This window comes from Salmo trutta, chromosome 4 (genome assembly GCF_901001165.1).
Source record: "Salmo trutta chromosome 4, fSalTru1.1, whole genome shotgun sequence".
NCBI classification, from domain to species: Eukaryota; Metazoa; Chordata; class Actinopteri; order Salmoniformes; family Salmonidae; genus Salmo; species Salmo trutta.
The window spans coordinates 62,776,277-62,790,256 of record NC_042960.1 but is presented as its reverse complement, the minus strand read 5'-3'; the positions used below and the strand labels follow the sequence as shown (position 1 = coordinate 62,790,256).

At 42.2% G+C, this 13,980-nt stretch overlaps 1 protein-coding gene across 1 annotated transcript; it reads left to right on the top strand.

Moving 5' to 3' along the window:
• The first annotated feature begins 3,443 nt into the window (after positions 1–3,443).
• Positions 3,444–6,442, top strand: LOC115191561 (zona pellucida sperm-binding protein 3-like). The gene is made up of 7 exons (XM_029749355.1): positions 3,444–3,962; positions 4,203–4,321; positions 4,443–4,546; positions 4,838–5,015; positions 5,530–5,769; positions 5,924–6,015; positions 6,310–6,442. The coding sequence occupies exons 1-7, from the start codon at positions 3,462–3,464 to the stop codon at positions 6,357–6,359; spliced, it is 1,284 nt and encodes a 427-aa protein (XP_029605215.1). The 5' UTR covers positions 3,444–3,461; the 3' UTR covers positions 6,360–6,442.
• Positions 6,443–13,980: the final 7,538 nt, after the last annotated feature.

The following is a 13,980-nucleotide window of genomic DNA, read 5'->3' as shown; positions in this document are numbered from 1 at the left end:
ACACATGTTAAGTTTGCTGAAAATAAACGCAGTTGACAGTGAGAGTGTCACGCGGAATGATGCTGGAGAGACGAAGCAGGTACGGGAGTAAACATTTAATAAATGATGGACATATAACGAGACAAGCCCAGCGTCAGCAAACAGAAACTAAGACAAGAAACAATCAATGCAGCAGCCTAACATACGAAGCATCGGGGAGTACTGGCGTTCTGGTTGGAATGGTGGCAGCGGCTCTGGGTCGCCATCGATGGAACCGGGGATGCCTAGCCAGCTCGTCGGGCTTCCACGCCCTAGCTGGTTCGAGAGGTTTCCTTGCCCGGATCACAGCATATGATATCATAAACACATGTTCACTGTCTGGATCACAGTATGTGATGTCATAAACTCATGTTCTCTGTCTGGATCAAGAACAAAGTCCTGCTGGAAATTAAGAAGACAGAGACACTGGGTCATATCAAACTGTATATGTTCTGTTCAGCAGTATGTATAGATTGAAGACAGAGACACTGAAGTATAATAACATGTGTAATTAGATTCGTTCATTAGTACATTAGTGGAGGAGCAGTATATCCTGTCACAAACATCCTCCCATAACTCATCACTGATAGTCAAAGGTCCTTTTCCCAGATTCTCTTCAGAGGAGTAAAGGAGGAGTCCACATTCTCAGAAAGGAGTCTATAGATGTAGGAGATGTAGTCTTTGATGGACTGTGCTGTAGCAAGAAGGCTCTCAACTTCATTCAGCTGAGCTCTAAACCTCCCCTTGGAAGTCAATGAGGAAATGCCCTGTCTAATTTCAAGATATAAAAACAAACTGGATCTTGGCCCATTGAATTCACTGCAGAGCTCTTGAAAGGATTTCCGTGTACAGTCGTGGCCAAAAGTTTTGAGAATGACACAAATATGAATTTTCACAGTCTGCTGCCTCAGTTTGTATGATGGCAATTTGCATATACTCCAGAATGTTATGAAGAGTGATCAGATGAATTGCAATTAAGTGCAAAGTCCCTCTTTGCCATGCAAATGAACTGAATCCCCGAAAAACATTTCCACTGCATTTCAGCCCTGCCACAAAAGGACCAGCTGACATCATGTCAGTGATTCTCTCGTTAACACAGGTGTGAGTGTTGACGAGGACAAGTCTGGAGATCACACTGTCATGCCGATTGAGTTCGAATAACAGACTGGAAGCTTCAAAAGGAGGGTGGTGCTTGGAATCATTGTTCTTCCTCTGTCAACCATGGTTACCTGCAAGGAAACAAGTGCCGTCAACATTGCTTTGCACAAAAAGGGCTTCACAGGCAAGGATATTGCTGCCAGTAAGATTGCACCTAAAATCAACCATTTATCGGATCATCAAGAACTTCAAGGAGAGCGATTCAATTGTTGTGAAGAATGTTTCAGGGCACCCAATAAAGTCCAGCAAGCTCCAGGACCGTCTCCTAAAGTTGATTCAGCTGCGGGATCGGGGCACCACCAGTACAGGAATGGCAGCAGGCAGGTGTGTGTGCATCTGCACGCACAATGAGGCAAAGACTTTTGGAGGATGGCCTGGTGTCAAGAAGGGCAGCAAAGAAGCCACTTCTTTCCAGGAAAAACATCAGGGACAGACTGATATTCTGCAAAAGGTACAGGGATTGGACTGCTGAGGACTGGGGTAAAGTCATTTTCTCTGATGAATCCCCTTTCCAATTGTTTGGGGCATCCGGAAAAAAGCTTGTCCGGAGAAGACAAGGTGAGTGCTACCATCAGCCCTGTGTCATGCCAATAGTAAAGTATCCTGAGACCATTCATGTGTGGGGTTGCTTCTCAGCCAAGGGAGTGGGCTAACTCACAATTATGCCTAAGAACACAGCCATGAATAAAGAATGGTAACAACACATCCTCCGAGAGCAACTTCTCCCAACCATCCAGGAACAGTTTGGTGATGAACAATGCCTTTTCCAGCATGATGGAGCACCTTGCCATAAGGCAAAAGTGATAACTAAGTGGCTCGGGGAACAAAACATTAATATTTTGGGTCCATGACCAGGAAACTCCCCATACCTTAATCCTATTGAGAACTTGTGGTCAATCCTCAAGAGGCGGGTGGACAAACAAAAACCCACAAATTCTGACAAACTCCAAGCATTGATTATGCAAGAATGGGCTGCCATCAGTCAGGATGTGGCCCAGAAGTTAATTGACAGCATGCCAGGGCGGATTGCAGAGGTCTTGAAAAAGAAGGGTCAACACTGCAAATATTGACTCTTTGCATCAACTTCATGTAATTGTCATTATGAAATGCTTGTAATTATACTTCAGTATTCCATAGTAACATCTGACAAAAATATCTAAAGACACTGAAGCAGCAAACTTTGTGGAAATTAATATTTGTGTCATTCTCAAAACTTTTGGCCACGACTGTATACTATACTTCAGTTGGGGGTGGTAATGAAACATATTGGATGTCAACCGCCGTTAAACAGAAGAAGAAGGGATTCCAAGTCGGAAACTCTGGTATCTTTCTAGAACTCCGACTTCCTGACCTAAAGATCACTGACGTCATGACTTGACCACGTTTTTTTTAGTTCCCAGTTGTCTTGAAAGCACGAATTGTCTTCCAAAAAACACACTAACGGTCCGTCTTTCACTTATTCAACCCGTCCGACAGTAGTTGACTTAAGTTGTACTTTTGACAGACAAAAACAGAAAATGATGTAGCCTAGGTAAGATGGTCACACCTACATTGATCAGGCCCCACCTCACCACATCTACCAAACGGGTGCAAACGTACCCCAAAGGCTGTTCAAGAACGGTGTGCACCGTTTTGGGAAAAAGTGTCTTTCAGTGCTGTCACGCAACTTAGCAATACAAACCGTCACTCAACATAGCAAATGTTGAAGTAAACTGAACACACCCCAGTGAGGCAATCGCCATTTTAAAGTGATTTTCTTCTTTACGATTGGTTGAACCCTCCTGATGAACAGCCAATGAAGTTGGAAGTCCCCACCCAGTTGACTACATTAAAATGGTGGAAGCCCTCAATGGCGCTGGCCATGCTGACATGGCCTTTAGGCCACAAGAGGCCTCTATCATTCTCTATGGCAGGGGTGGGCAATTCCAGTCCTTGAGGGCCTGATTGGTGTCACAGTTTTGCCCCAGCTCCAGCTAACACACCTCCAATAATCACCTAATCATGATCTTCAGTTTAGAATGTAATGTGATTAATCAGCTGTGTTTGCTAGGGATGGAGAAAAAGTGTGACACCAATCAGGCCCCCGAGGACTGGAGTTGCCCACCCCTGCTCTATGGGAAGGATGCGTTTGTTAAGTATTCTACAGGGCCTTTTAATGAGCACAGTCTTGAGGTTGATTACACTAATTAATGAAGGGGCGGGTTCACGGTCAACCAGATGGCTTAAAAAGGTTCTTCCTAGACACCAAAGAGATGTTGTAAATTCAGCATTTGATATTTGCAGCCATGGGATCAAAGCAGGTGCTAATTAAGCTTTTGGCAGTGGTTGCTGCATTTGTATGTTTCTGGGATGCTGTGTCGTCAACTCCTTGGGCTCATGCAGCTCTGAAGCCCAGGGCCTTCCAAAAGTCTGCAGAGCTGCAACCCAGGGGCTTCCAGAACCAGAGATCTGCAGTGCTGCAACCCAGGAAGCAGGATTCAGTGTTCCAGTCAAAGCAAGTCTTCGAAACCCCGCTGACCTGGACGTTTCCTCATGATTCAGTGCTAGAGGCCAAGCCTGAAGTGAAGAATTTTGAGCTGAAGCAGCCTGTCCCTGCAAACACAGTGGGGGTCAAATGCGGGGAGAATCTGGTCCAGGTGGAGGTCAAGCAGAATCTGTTTGGAAACGGCCAACTCATCCAGCCAGCACATCTCACCCTGGGGGGCTGTGCTGCAGCTGGGGAGGATGTCGAAGCACAGAGGCTGATCTTTGAGTCTGAGCTGCAGGGATGCGGCAGCAAACTGGAGGTAGCCTTTGTTCAAATCTAAATGCCCAGTTAAAATATTTTAAATCTAAGGACTGGTTTCCTGGACACATAGTAAGCCTAGTCTTGGACTTTTTATTATTTTTAAATTAATTGTTTCATTTGGTCTACACTTTTAAAGTATGTGACAAATAAAACCTGATTTGAAGTGAAATGCGGAGTCATTTAAAGCAACTGCTTTAAACAGTTTTTATTTTTTTTATTTTTTTTTACCACTTTACAGATGATAGAGGATGCCTTCATCTATACCTTCCACCTGCTCTACAAACCAAGCAATATTGGTGACACACCTATTGTAAGGACCACTGAGGCTGTTGTAGGCATTGAGTGCCACTACAAGAGGTGAGAATTCTCCAAGCAGATGACTTGTGGTGCATGGACATTGACTTATCAGAAGTAGGCTGACGTCACTCAGGACTTGAGTTAATTTTGCAATGACTAATGTCCATTTCTCCCCTTGCAGGAAACTCAATGTGAGCAGCAATGCCTTGAAGCCTACCTGGACCCTCTTTGCGGACTCTAAATTAGTTGAGGCGCAACTCTACTTTTCTCTCAAGCTCATGACTGGTGGGTAGTTCCATGTCTCAACTATTATTAGTGTCTGTATGGTAGCGCCCTCAACCAACACCTAGCAACCTCACGAAGAGGTTTGGTCTCTTGGTGTTGGGTTGACACTTGCTGGTCCCGGTGAAGGCTACACACAACTTGCAGCAATCTACTGCAGCCCTGAAATGACTGACACAATGTTATGTAACATTGTAATGTAAAGTCTATTTTTTTGTTCCTAGGTGACCTGGTGTCTTTGTTAAGATGCTATTAAATTATACTTTTTTTTTTTATTACTTTGTTTCTTTCTAGATGACTGGCAGATTGAGAGGCCCTCCAGTCAGTACTTCCTAGGTGACCTGATTCACATGGAAGCCTCTGTCCTGCAGTACCACCATGTTCCTCTGCTGGTCTTTGTGGAAAGCTGTGTTGCCACTCTGGTGCCTGACATTAACTCTAAGCCCAGTTACTCCTTCATTGAGAATGACGGGTGAGTCGGCGAGGGCACTGTTCAAAGGTGGCGCGTACCAGGTTTGGGATCCAGTTTAATTCCTGAATTGAAATTAACACTACTTTTGTTCTTGTCATATTAGCTCTGATTTAGCTGAGATGCTATATTGAGGTTTCTGCTTGCAGACTGTCATTTTAGCTACATTAGTGTAATGCACTGGATAGGAGTCTGCTAAATATAAACTGAAATACCAATTCCACTTTTCTCCAAGTATTGAGGAGTATTGGCCTCAGTTTACTACAAATAATTGACCCCCAACCCTGGTGTGCACACCTAAAAAACTATGACTGTGTACAACCAGTTTCCTGAACAGATGAGCCTAATTCTGGACAAATACCTCTTATTGAGGTTCTCCATTGACTATAATATTTTGTCCAGGAATAGAAGTAATATTTATCTGAAATGGTCCATAGAAGTTGCACATTTTACTATTAAAGGAGCAACTGGAAGGTGTGCACTGCACATCCTTCTGACATGGTTTCTGGTTCTTCAGGTGTCTAGTTGATGCTGCGCTGACAGGCTCTCGTTCCCAGTTCCTGCCTCGCTCACAGGACCACAAGCTTCAGATCCAGCTGGAGACCTTCATATTCAAACAGCAGTATGCTGGTCCTGGAAGCAACAGCAAAACTAGCCATGAAAAAATGGACCTGATCTACATAACCTGCCACCTGAAGGCCACTGCAGCTTCCTCCCCAACTTATGCTGAGGGCAAGGCCTGTTCCTTTGTCAATGGGTAAATGTATAGTGTGACTTTTCTTCTGTGAGATGGGTGTGTCCACTTTTGCAATGGAAGCAGACATTTCTTACTGGACTGGCAGGATTGTACTTCACTTTCTAGTTTCGGTCTACTAAATACTGGTAAAGCTTTTTTTTTTTTTTTCTCCCAGGTGGAGGTCTGTAGACGGGGATGACCAGGTGTGTGGTTGCTGTGACGCCACCTGTACCATGAGACGGGCCAGAGCTATTTCCATCGACGCTGGTATGATTTGAGTTTTCAAATTCACTGGCTCAACATTTCGGCTTCCTTGAGGCTCAACACAAATGATCTGGCAACTTGAGTGCTGCTGGGCTCAGATCCTGAGAACTCCTATCCTTGTGCCCTTGAGGAAGGCTATTAACCCCACCTTGCTCTCGCCGTCCAGTGGCACTGCACTGCGGCAGTGGATGTTTGTGCCTCTTGAGGGACTTTGTTTTGCTCATTCTTAAACATTGGCAATACATCTTATGTTTATGATAATTCTAGTCCTCTTACAGTTGACTTCTCTCTCCCCAGATGTGCAGTGGGAAGCCGACGCTGTCCTTGGCCCCATATCCATCCAGTAGTATCTTGTGTTGACGTGCTCTACCTGAATCATGACATTAAATAGGCTATAGAGAAATAAACAACGTAATGGTTATGTGCTGTATGCTTCTCTTGGTTTGTCTGTGTAGTGGACTACTATTTTTGGTCTCTGTAGTATCATTATAGACCAAGTTCACATTGGGTTTCTTGGATGCTCAACTGGGGTTTGGTTAAATTGACATTAACTTTCCTGTTGAAGAAAAGTGACACTGAAGAGTTAGTTTAAAAGGCAGGGTTGTCTAGGCGCTTGACATTTTGCTTGCGTTTGTAAGGAACCTTGTTTAAATGCCCATGTGACTACAAATACATCTTCTCTATTGCTTGTGTGGGAAGACACTGTCCTGACAAATGGTTCAATAAACGAACAGTTGGTGGCCTCAACTCATTGCTGTTCTGGTACTTTAATCTCATCAGTACTATACCAGTAACTTGACATGGCTGTGTTTTTAACCTGTAAGAATGGGCACTAGGACATGTAATTTCTAAAATGCCTCTAATCAGTTAGACCACCATGTTGGAGAGAAGGTAATTATCTTCACCTCTCCTCATGCAAGCGTAATTAGTTGTCTTATTTTCAATGACGGCCTAGGAGCAGTGGGTTAACTGCCTTGTTCAGGGGCAGAATGACAGATTTGTAGCTTGTCAGCTCAGGGATTTGAACTTGCAACAGTTCAGTTACTAGTCCAACACACTAACCACTAGGCTACGCTGCTGTCACGATGACATATGTGACCTTGTCCTTCTAGAGCAGGTTAGTATTTTTTGCCCAATAGAACAGATTTTGATCCAACTAACTGTAAGCCTTAACAATGGCTTAAGACACAGCTTGTACGACTGGACAATGGTTGTGATGCATGAGTTGTCCAGAACCCTCTTGAGCAGGGACAAGACTGTCTTTCTACACCCTTGCTGCATATCTTCAGCACCGTTGACAGACTCGAACCCACCAGTGGTTTTAGTTCCCCAAGAACATCTAAACTGCAAAATGGATCATTAACAATGTACACTTGTGAACATGACAAGTGGGGAATGTCACTTTGGTTTGGAAGTTGATTTGACCAATGGTGTTGTCTGGGAGATGATGGTCACTGACTGTCATCCACTGGATCTGGGGACATGGTGACAAAGATGGTCACTGGCTAGCCCTGTCACCTGCTGGATCTGGGGACATGGAGGGTGACAAAGATGGTCACTGGCTAGCCCTGTCATCCACTGGATCTGGGGACATGGTGACAAAGATGGTCACTGGCTAGCCCCGTCACCCGCTGGACCTGCACAGTGTACAACATTAGACAGCCAGGTTTTTTGTTTATCCTTCCATGCAGTTAGTCTAGTTCTATGTTGCGTAAAATGTCCAGCTAGCTGATAAGTCCAAGGAGAACACTAGATCAGGCAATACAATTCCGATTCCACAAAGGTCCTGGGGTATTATATGATGGCTTGTTCATCTATTCTTTGTCTAAAAAATATAAACGGTAAGATTATAGCACATCTTATTGGCACAATACTGCTCTTCTGACATGACATTTATGTATCTGTAAATGTACTTACCATGTAGGATAGGTAGAAGCTCCTCCTCTGGTGTGCAAAGTGCCAGAAGCACTCTAGTCCCGAGGCAGGCACCACGATGGCTAAGCAATCAGATCCTCGGAACAGGTTGTGATCTTTCAGGGGCTCTGTCTTTTGGCCGCCACCCTAATGCCCCATAAGGGTGTGGAACAGAGGACCACACCTATCATGGTCTGCATTCACACACTTACATACTGTACGGTAGGCTTGAGGTAGCTACTGTTTTGTTGAGCTAGTTATATACTGTATCACACCCAGGTAATGTTTAACCACGGTCTTGTTCATTAGACACGAAATGGGGAGAACTACCTGGACCTGTCCATATGATAATTTTTTTGTTTTTCATTGTGCAATTTAAACATGCCTCGTAATGAACACAACCCACTTGTGTAAAACATAAAATGTAGAATTTCTCAATAGTAATGTGTTGACCATCACTCAGAACACAGAAATAAAGACTCAAATCTACACCAAATATATGCACTGTAATGACAATTTTGTCAAATGTGAGACTTTGATAAATTCCAACATTGATATAAGGCGTGTAGATCCCATTAGTAACTTAACATTCACAAAAGGGTCAGGATCAATTCCATTTGAATTCAGTCACTTCAGAATGTAATGGAATTTCAGTTCACTTGTTGACGGAATTGTTAATGGTTGACTGAATTGAAATGGAATTCATCCCAACCAGGGAGCATGAGGGCTCTGGATAGTTAAAGAGAATCCAGGGCGTCAGCAGTGAGTTTTCTCTGGTACCTCAGTAGGGGGCTTGGTGTTAAAGACCATCTTGAGCAAGAAGAGATGCAGGTAGCCCGCCATGACCATATCCTGTCCGCAGACCAACAGGTGAAGTATTTGGAGTTGGAGAGGAGGTAGTAGACAGCGCCTCTTCTCATACTGCCAAAGTTCTAATGTTGAAACGTGGGAGACGTAGCCCCCCACGCGATGTCTCCTAAAAGTGGTTGGAGAGTAACGTTAACTTTATTTCATATTTACATGAACACTATAATATTTACATTACTATATTATATATACATTAATACTATATTACATTGCTGTATATTTTCTTACTTTATTATCTCACATATACAGATATTTTTACTTTATGTTGTTTGGGCATGTTTACTTTTTGGTAACATAGGCTACCACCATTTTCACACTTTGTCGAAGGTTTCGTTACATGCATTCAGTTCAATGATTGCGGTCAGTAAAATGAGTTTGAGACAGACATACAGTCAATCCCAAATAAACCCATTATCTCTATGTTGGACCGAGTGTTGTTCAGGTCTTTCTGGGTTTCCGCCATTTTCTTCTCCTCCTCCTCCTGTTGGCTTTCTGAACCCTCGTAGTGCAACCCAAAGTTGAGAAAGACCTACATGCTGCCAAATGGGTTGTGGAAGTTGTTGAAGCACATTTGATAGAAACCTAAAATAAATAAATGCCATGTTCCCACAACATTTCAAAGGGGAAATGCATTTGTCATGCACTTCGTGCACGCGCGTGCACCTGCATTCAAAGGAGGAACAATATACCCATCTTCACAGCTATGAAGTTGATTTGACCCGTAGCTTCGTCAATTTTGGACACCAACAAGCCTTTAGGAGAGGACACATAAACACACAGACCTTGTTCACCATCATATGGGACAACCATGTGCTGCAAATCATATTTTAACTGCTCCTTAACCTGTTTGGGATAGGGGGCAGTATTTTCACGGCCAGATAAAAAACGTACCCGATTTAATCTGGTTACTACTCCTGCCCAGAAACTAGAATATGCATATAATTAGTGGATTTGGATAGAAAACACTCTAAAGTTTCTAAAACTGTTTAAATGGTGTCTGTGAGTATAACAGAACTCATATGGCAGGCTAAAACCTGAGAAGATTCTATACAGGAAGTGCCCTGTCTGACCATTTCTTGTCCTTCTAGGGCATCTCTATAAAAAATACAGCATCTCTGCTGTAACGTGACATTTTCTAAGGCTTTCATTGGTTCTAGGAAGGTCGGCAGAAAGTGGAATGACAGCTCTGCAGTCTCTGGGCGAAAAACAGCAGGGGTTTTTGTGAGTGGTCCTTCTGGGAACAATGACACTGGCGTGCGCGTGCATGAGACGACTCCATGTTTTTCTTTCTCTCTTTGAACAAATACAACGTCTAGCGGTTGGAATATTATCGCTATTTTACGAGAAAAAAATTGCATAAAATTTTATTTTAAACAGCGTACGGTAATGCTTCGAAGTACGGTAATGGAATATTTTGACATTTTTTTGTCACTAAATGCGCCGGCGCGTCACCCTTCGGATAGTGACTTGAACGCACGAACAAAACGGAGCTATTTGGATATAACTATGGATTATTTCGAACCAAAACAACATTTGTTGTTGAAGTAGAAGGCCTGGGAGTGCATTCTGACGAAGAACAGCAAAGGTAATCCAATTTTTCTATAAGTAAATCTGAGTTTGGTGAAGGCCAAACTTGGTGGGTGTCAAATTAGCTAGCCGTGATGGCCGGGCTATCTACTCAGAATATTGCAAAATGTGCTTTCACCTAAAAGCTATTTTAAAATCTGACACCGCGATTGCATAAAGGAATTCTGTATCTATAATTCTTAAAATAATTATGTTTTTTGTAAACGTTTATCGTGAGCCATTTAGTAAATTCACCGGAAGTGTTCGGTGTGTATGCTGGTTCTGAACAAAACATGCTAATGTAAAAAGCTGTTTTTTGATATAAATATGAACTTGATTGAACAAAACATGCATGTATTGTATAACATAATGTCCTAGGAGTGTCATCTGATGAAGATCATCAAAGGTTAGTGCTGCATTTAGCTGTGGTTTTGGTTTTTGTGACATATATGCTTGCTTGAAAAATGGGTGTGTGATTATTTCTGTCTGGGTACTCTCCTGACATAATCTAATGTTTTGCTTTCGCTGTAAAGCCTTTTTGAAATCGGACAATGTGGTTAGATAAAGGAGAGTCTTACCTTTCAAATGGTGTAAAATAGTCACATGTTTGAGAAATTGAAATTATAGAATTTTTAAGGTTTTTCGCATTTCGTGCCAGGCGCTACCATTGGATATTGGTGAGGCGTTCCCATAAAAACTACAATGGACTAAACCCTGTTAACAGATTTTTTTCCCCCATTTTAAGGGTCAATATCACTAAAAGTGATTTTTTTGTCCTCAAGATAAATCAATATTGACTATTTTCTGTACATCGTCAAAGTTGTTGTCCACCCTATTACATTGTGGTAACAGGCACTTTATTATTTTTTTATTTTTATTTTTATTAACAAATATCAACAAACAAAAGAGGAATAGTCACATGCAAACAAGCATACAAACAAACTATTTACATTGCCAGGAATCCTAAACAAACAAATCATATTCATTAATAATACAAGTTTTAATTGCCTTTTTGTTTTTCATTTTAGTTAAAGTGGTGCCATATTGTTTAAACTCATTTAAAAAGTGAAAAAAGTTAGGTTTTGAATTAGACCATTTGCATTTGTGAATATGAAATTGACCTAGTATAATTAGCAGTTGAATAAAATATCCTACAACTTTATCTATGTCAGAATTTCTGAAATAAATCATTATATCAAAACCATTAAATAGTACAACCGGTCCTAATTTTTTGTAACAAAATTCTGTATGTCAATCCAAAACATTTTGCTATAAATACAGGCAAAAAACAAATGCAAAATGGTCACCTTCTCCATTCCACAGAAATCACATTTATATTCAATATTCAGCTTGAATCTTTCCAAAACATGTTTCACAGGATAAATTCTAAGTAACATTTTAAATGAAACTTCCTTTACTTTGTTATTGATACAATATTTGTTAGGAATTGTCCATGCTTTCCCCCATTGTATATCACCATAGATATTTGACCAAAATAATCTTGCTGAGGGAATTGTAGTATCACAAACAATACTCCTAATATGTTTAGGAGTATCTAGAGAGTCGAGAAATGGAGGAAAGATAAAGAGATAGGGAAGAAGAAGGCAATAGCTGAACTCAGTGACAGAGTGCAGCATGCAGAAAGGAAGAAATGGAGAGATTGAAAAGGACACTCAGAGCCATGGCCAAGGCTAGTGCGTTGCTTCTTTACAATTTGATCAGAACAAATTGACAGGGTTGACAAGGGGACACAATAGCTTTATGAAAATGTAAATATTATTAAAATACTGCAATGAAAGTAATTAAAGACAGTTAAGTGCATGTTAGTAACAGGGTGGACATATTTTATGGCTGAGTCACTGAAAATGTGTTTATAATTATCTAAGTGCTGGAGCTTGGCCATCATGTTTTCCTACAAGTTTAATATTTCCTTTGTATAGTAAAACATAAACAGAATACAAATTCTGAAATAAAAATATAAAATGTTTCATGGTCCAAATGGTACTGCTTTGTGATATTGACCCAGAAGCCTTTTAATACATTTTCAGACCATGGTCTCCTGAGGGATCTCCTCCCAGACCTGGACTAAAGCATCAGCCAACTCCTGGACAGTCTGTGGTGCAACGTGGCATTGGTGGATGGAGCGAGACATGATGTCCCAGATGTGCTCAATTGGATTCAGGTCTGGGGAACGGGCGGGCCAGTCCATAGCATCAATGCCTTCCTCTTGCAGGAACTGCTGACACACTCCAGCCACATGTGGTCTAGCATTGTCTTGCATTAGGAGGAACCCAGGGCCAACCGCACCAGCATATGGTCTCACAAGGGGTCTGAGGATCTCATCTCGGTACCTAATGGCAGTCAGGCTACCTCTGGCGAGCACATGGAGGGCTGTGCGGCCCCCCAAAGAAATGCCACCCCACACCATGACTGACCCACCGCCAAACCGGTCATGCTGGAGGATGTTGCAGGCAGCAGAACGTTCTCCACGGCGTCTCCAGACTCTGTCACGTTTGTCACGTGCTCAGTGTGACAGTGTGAGCTTTCATCTCTAGGAGACAGAATGCGTCTCCTTCCTGAGTGGTATGACGGCTGTTTATACTTGTGTACTATTGTTTGTACAGATGAACATGGTACCTTCAGGCATTTGGAAATTGCTCCCAAGGATGAACCAGACTTGTGGAGGTCTACAATTATTTTTCTGAGGTCTTGGCTGATTTCTTTAGATTTCCCAATGATGATAGCATAGAGGCACTGAGTTTGAAGGTAGGCCTTGAAGTGCATCCACAGGCACACCTCCAATTGACTCAAATGATGTCAAGTAACCTATCAGAAGCTTCTAAAGCCATGACATCATTTTCTGGAATTTTCCAAGCTGTTTAAAGGCACAGTCAACTTAGTGTATGTAAACTTCTGACCCACTGGAATTGTGATACAGTGAATTATAAGTGAAATAATCTTTCTGTAAATAATTTTTGGAAAAATGACTTGTGTCATGCACAAAGTAGATGTCCTAACCGACTTGCCAAAACTATAGTATGTTAACAAGAAATTTGGTTGAAAAACGAGTTTTAATGACTCCAACATAAGTGTATGTAAACTTCTAACTTCAACTGTACACACACACACACACACACACACACACACATATATATCCTGTTATTGTACTACTAAACTGTGGAATAACATCTTACCATAATAGCATCTTACCAAGAAGCACTCCAGTCCGGAGGCACGCAGCACGACTGCAAAGTCACACTGGTCCACTCCCCAGAACAAGTCCTGGTCCGCTGGTAGGTCAGGATGGGGGGTCCGCCAAGGGATCCCCCAAACCCAATAGAGCCAGGAGCACGACTACGGATGTCCCACATAACATGGCTGGTTTTCTAGAAAATAGTTTTTATAGGAATGAGGAGGTGCAGTTAGCTACTGTCTGCCAGTGTGGATATGGCCCGTGGGATAAGAAGTTATTCACTACAACTTGTACATTTTCTTTACTATAGGTCCGGGGTGAAGTTTACCCTGGTTACAGATCTAGGATCACGATCTAGGACCTAACCTTAAACATTAGTGGGGGAAATGCAAAACTGGCCCAAGGTCAGCATCTAAGGGCAACTTCAC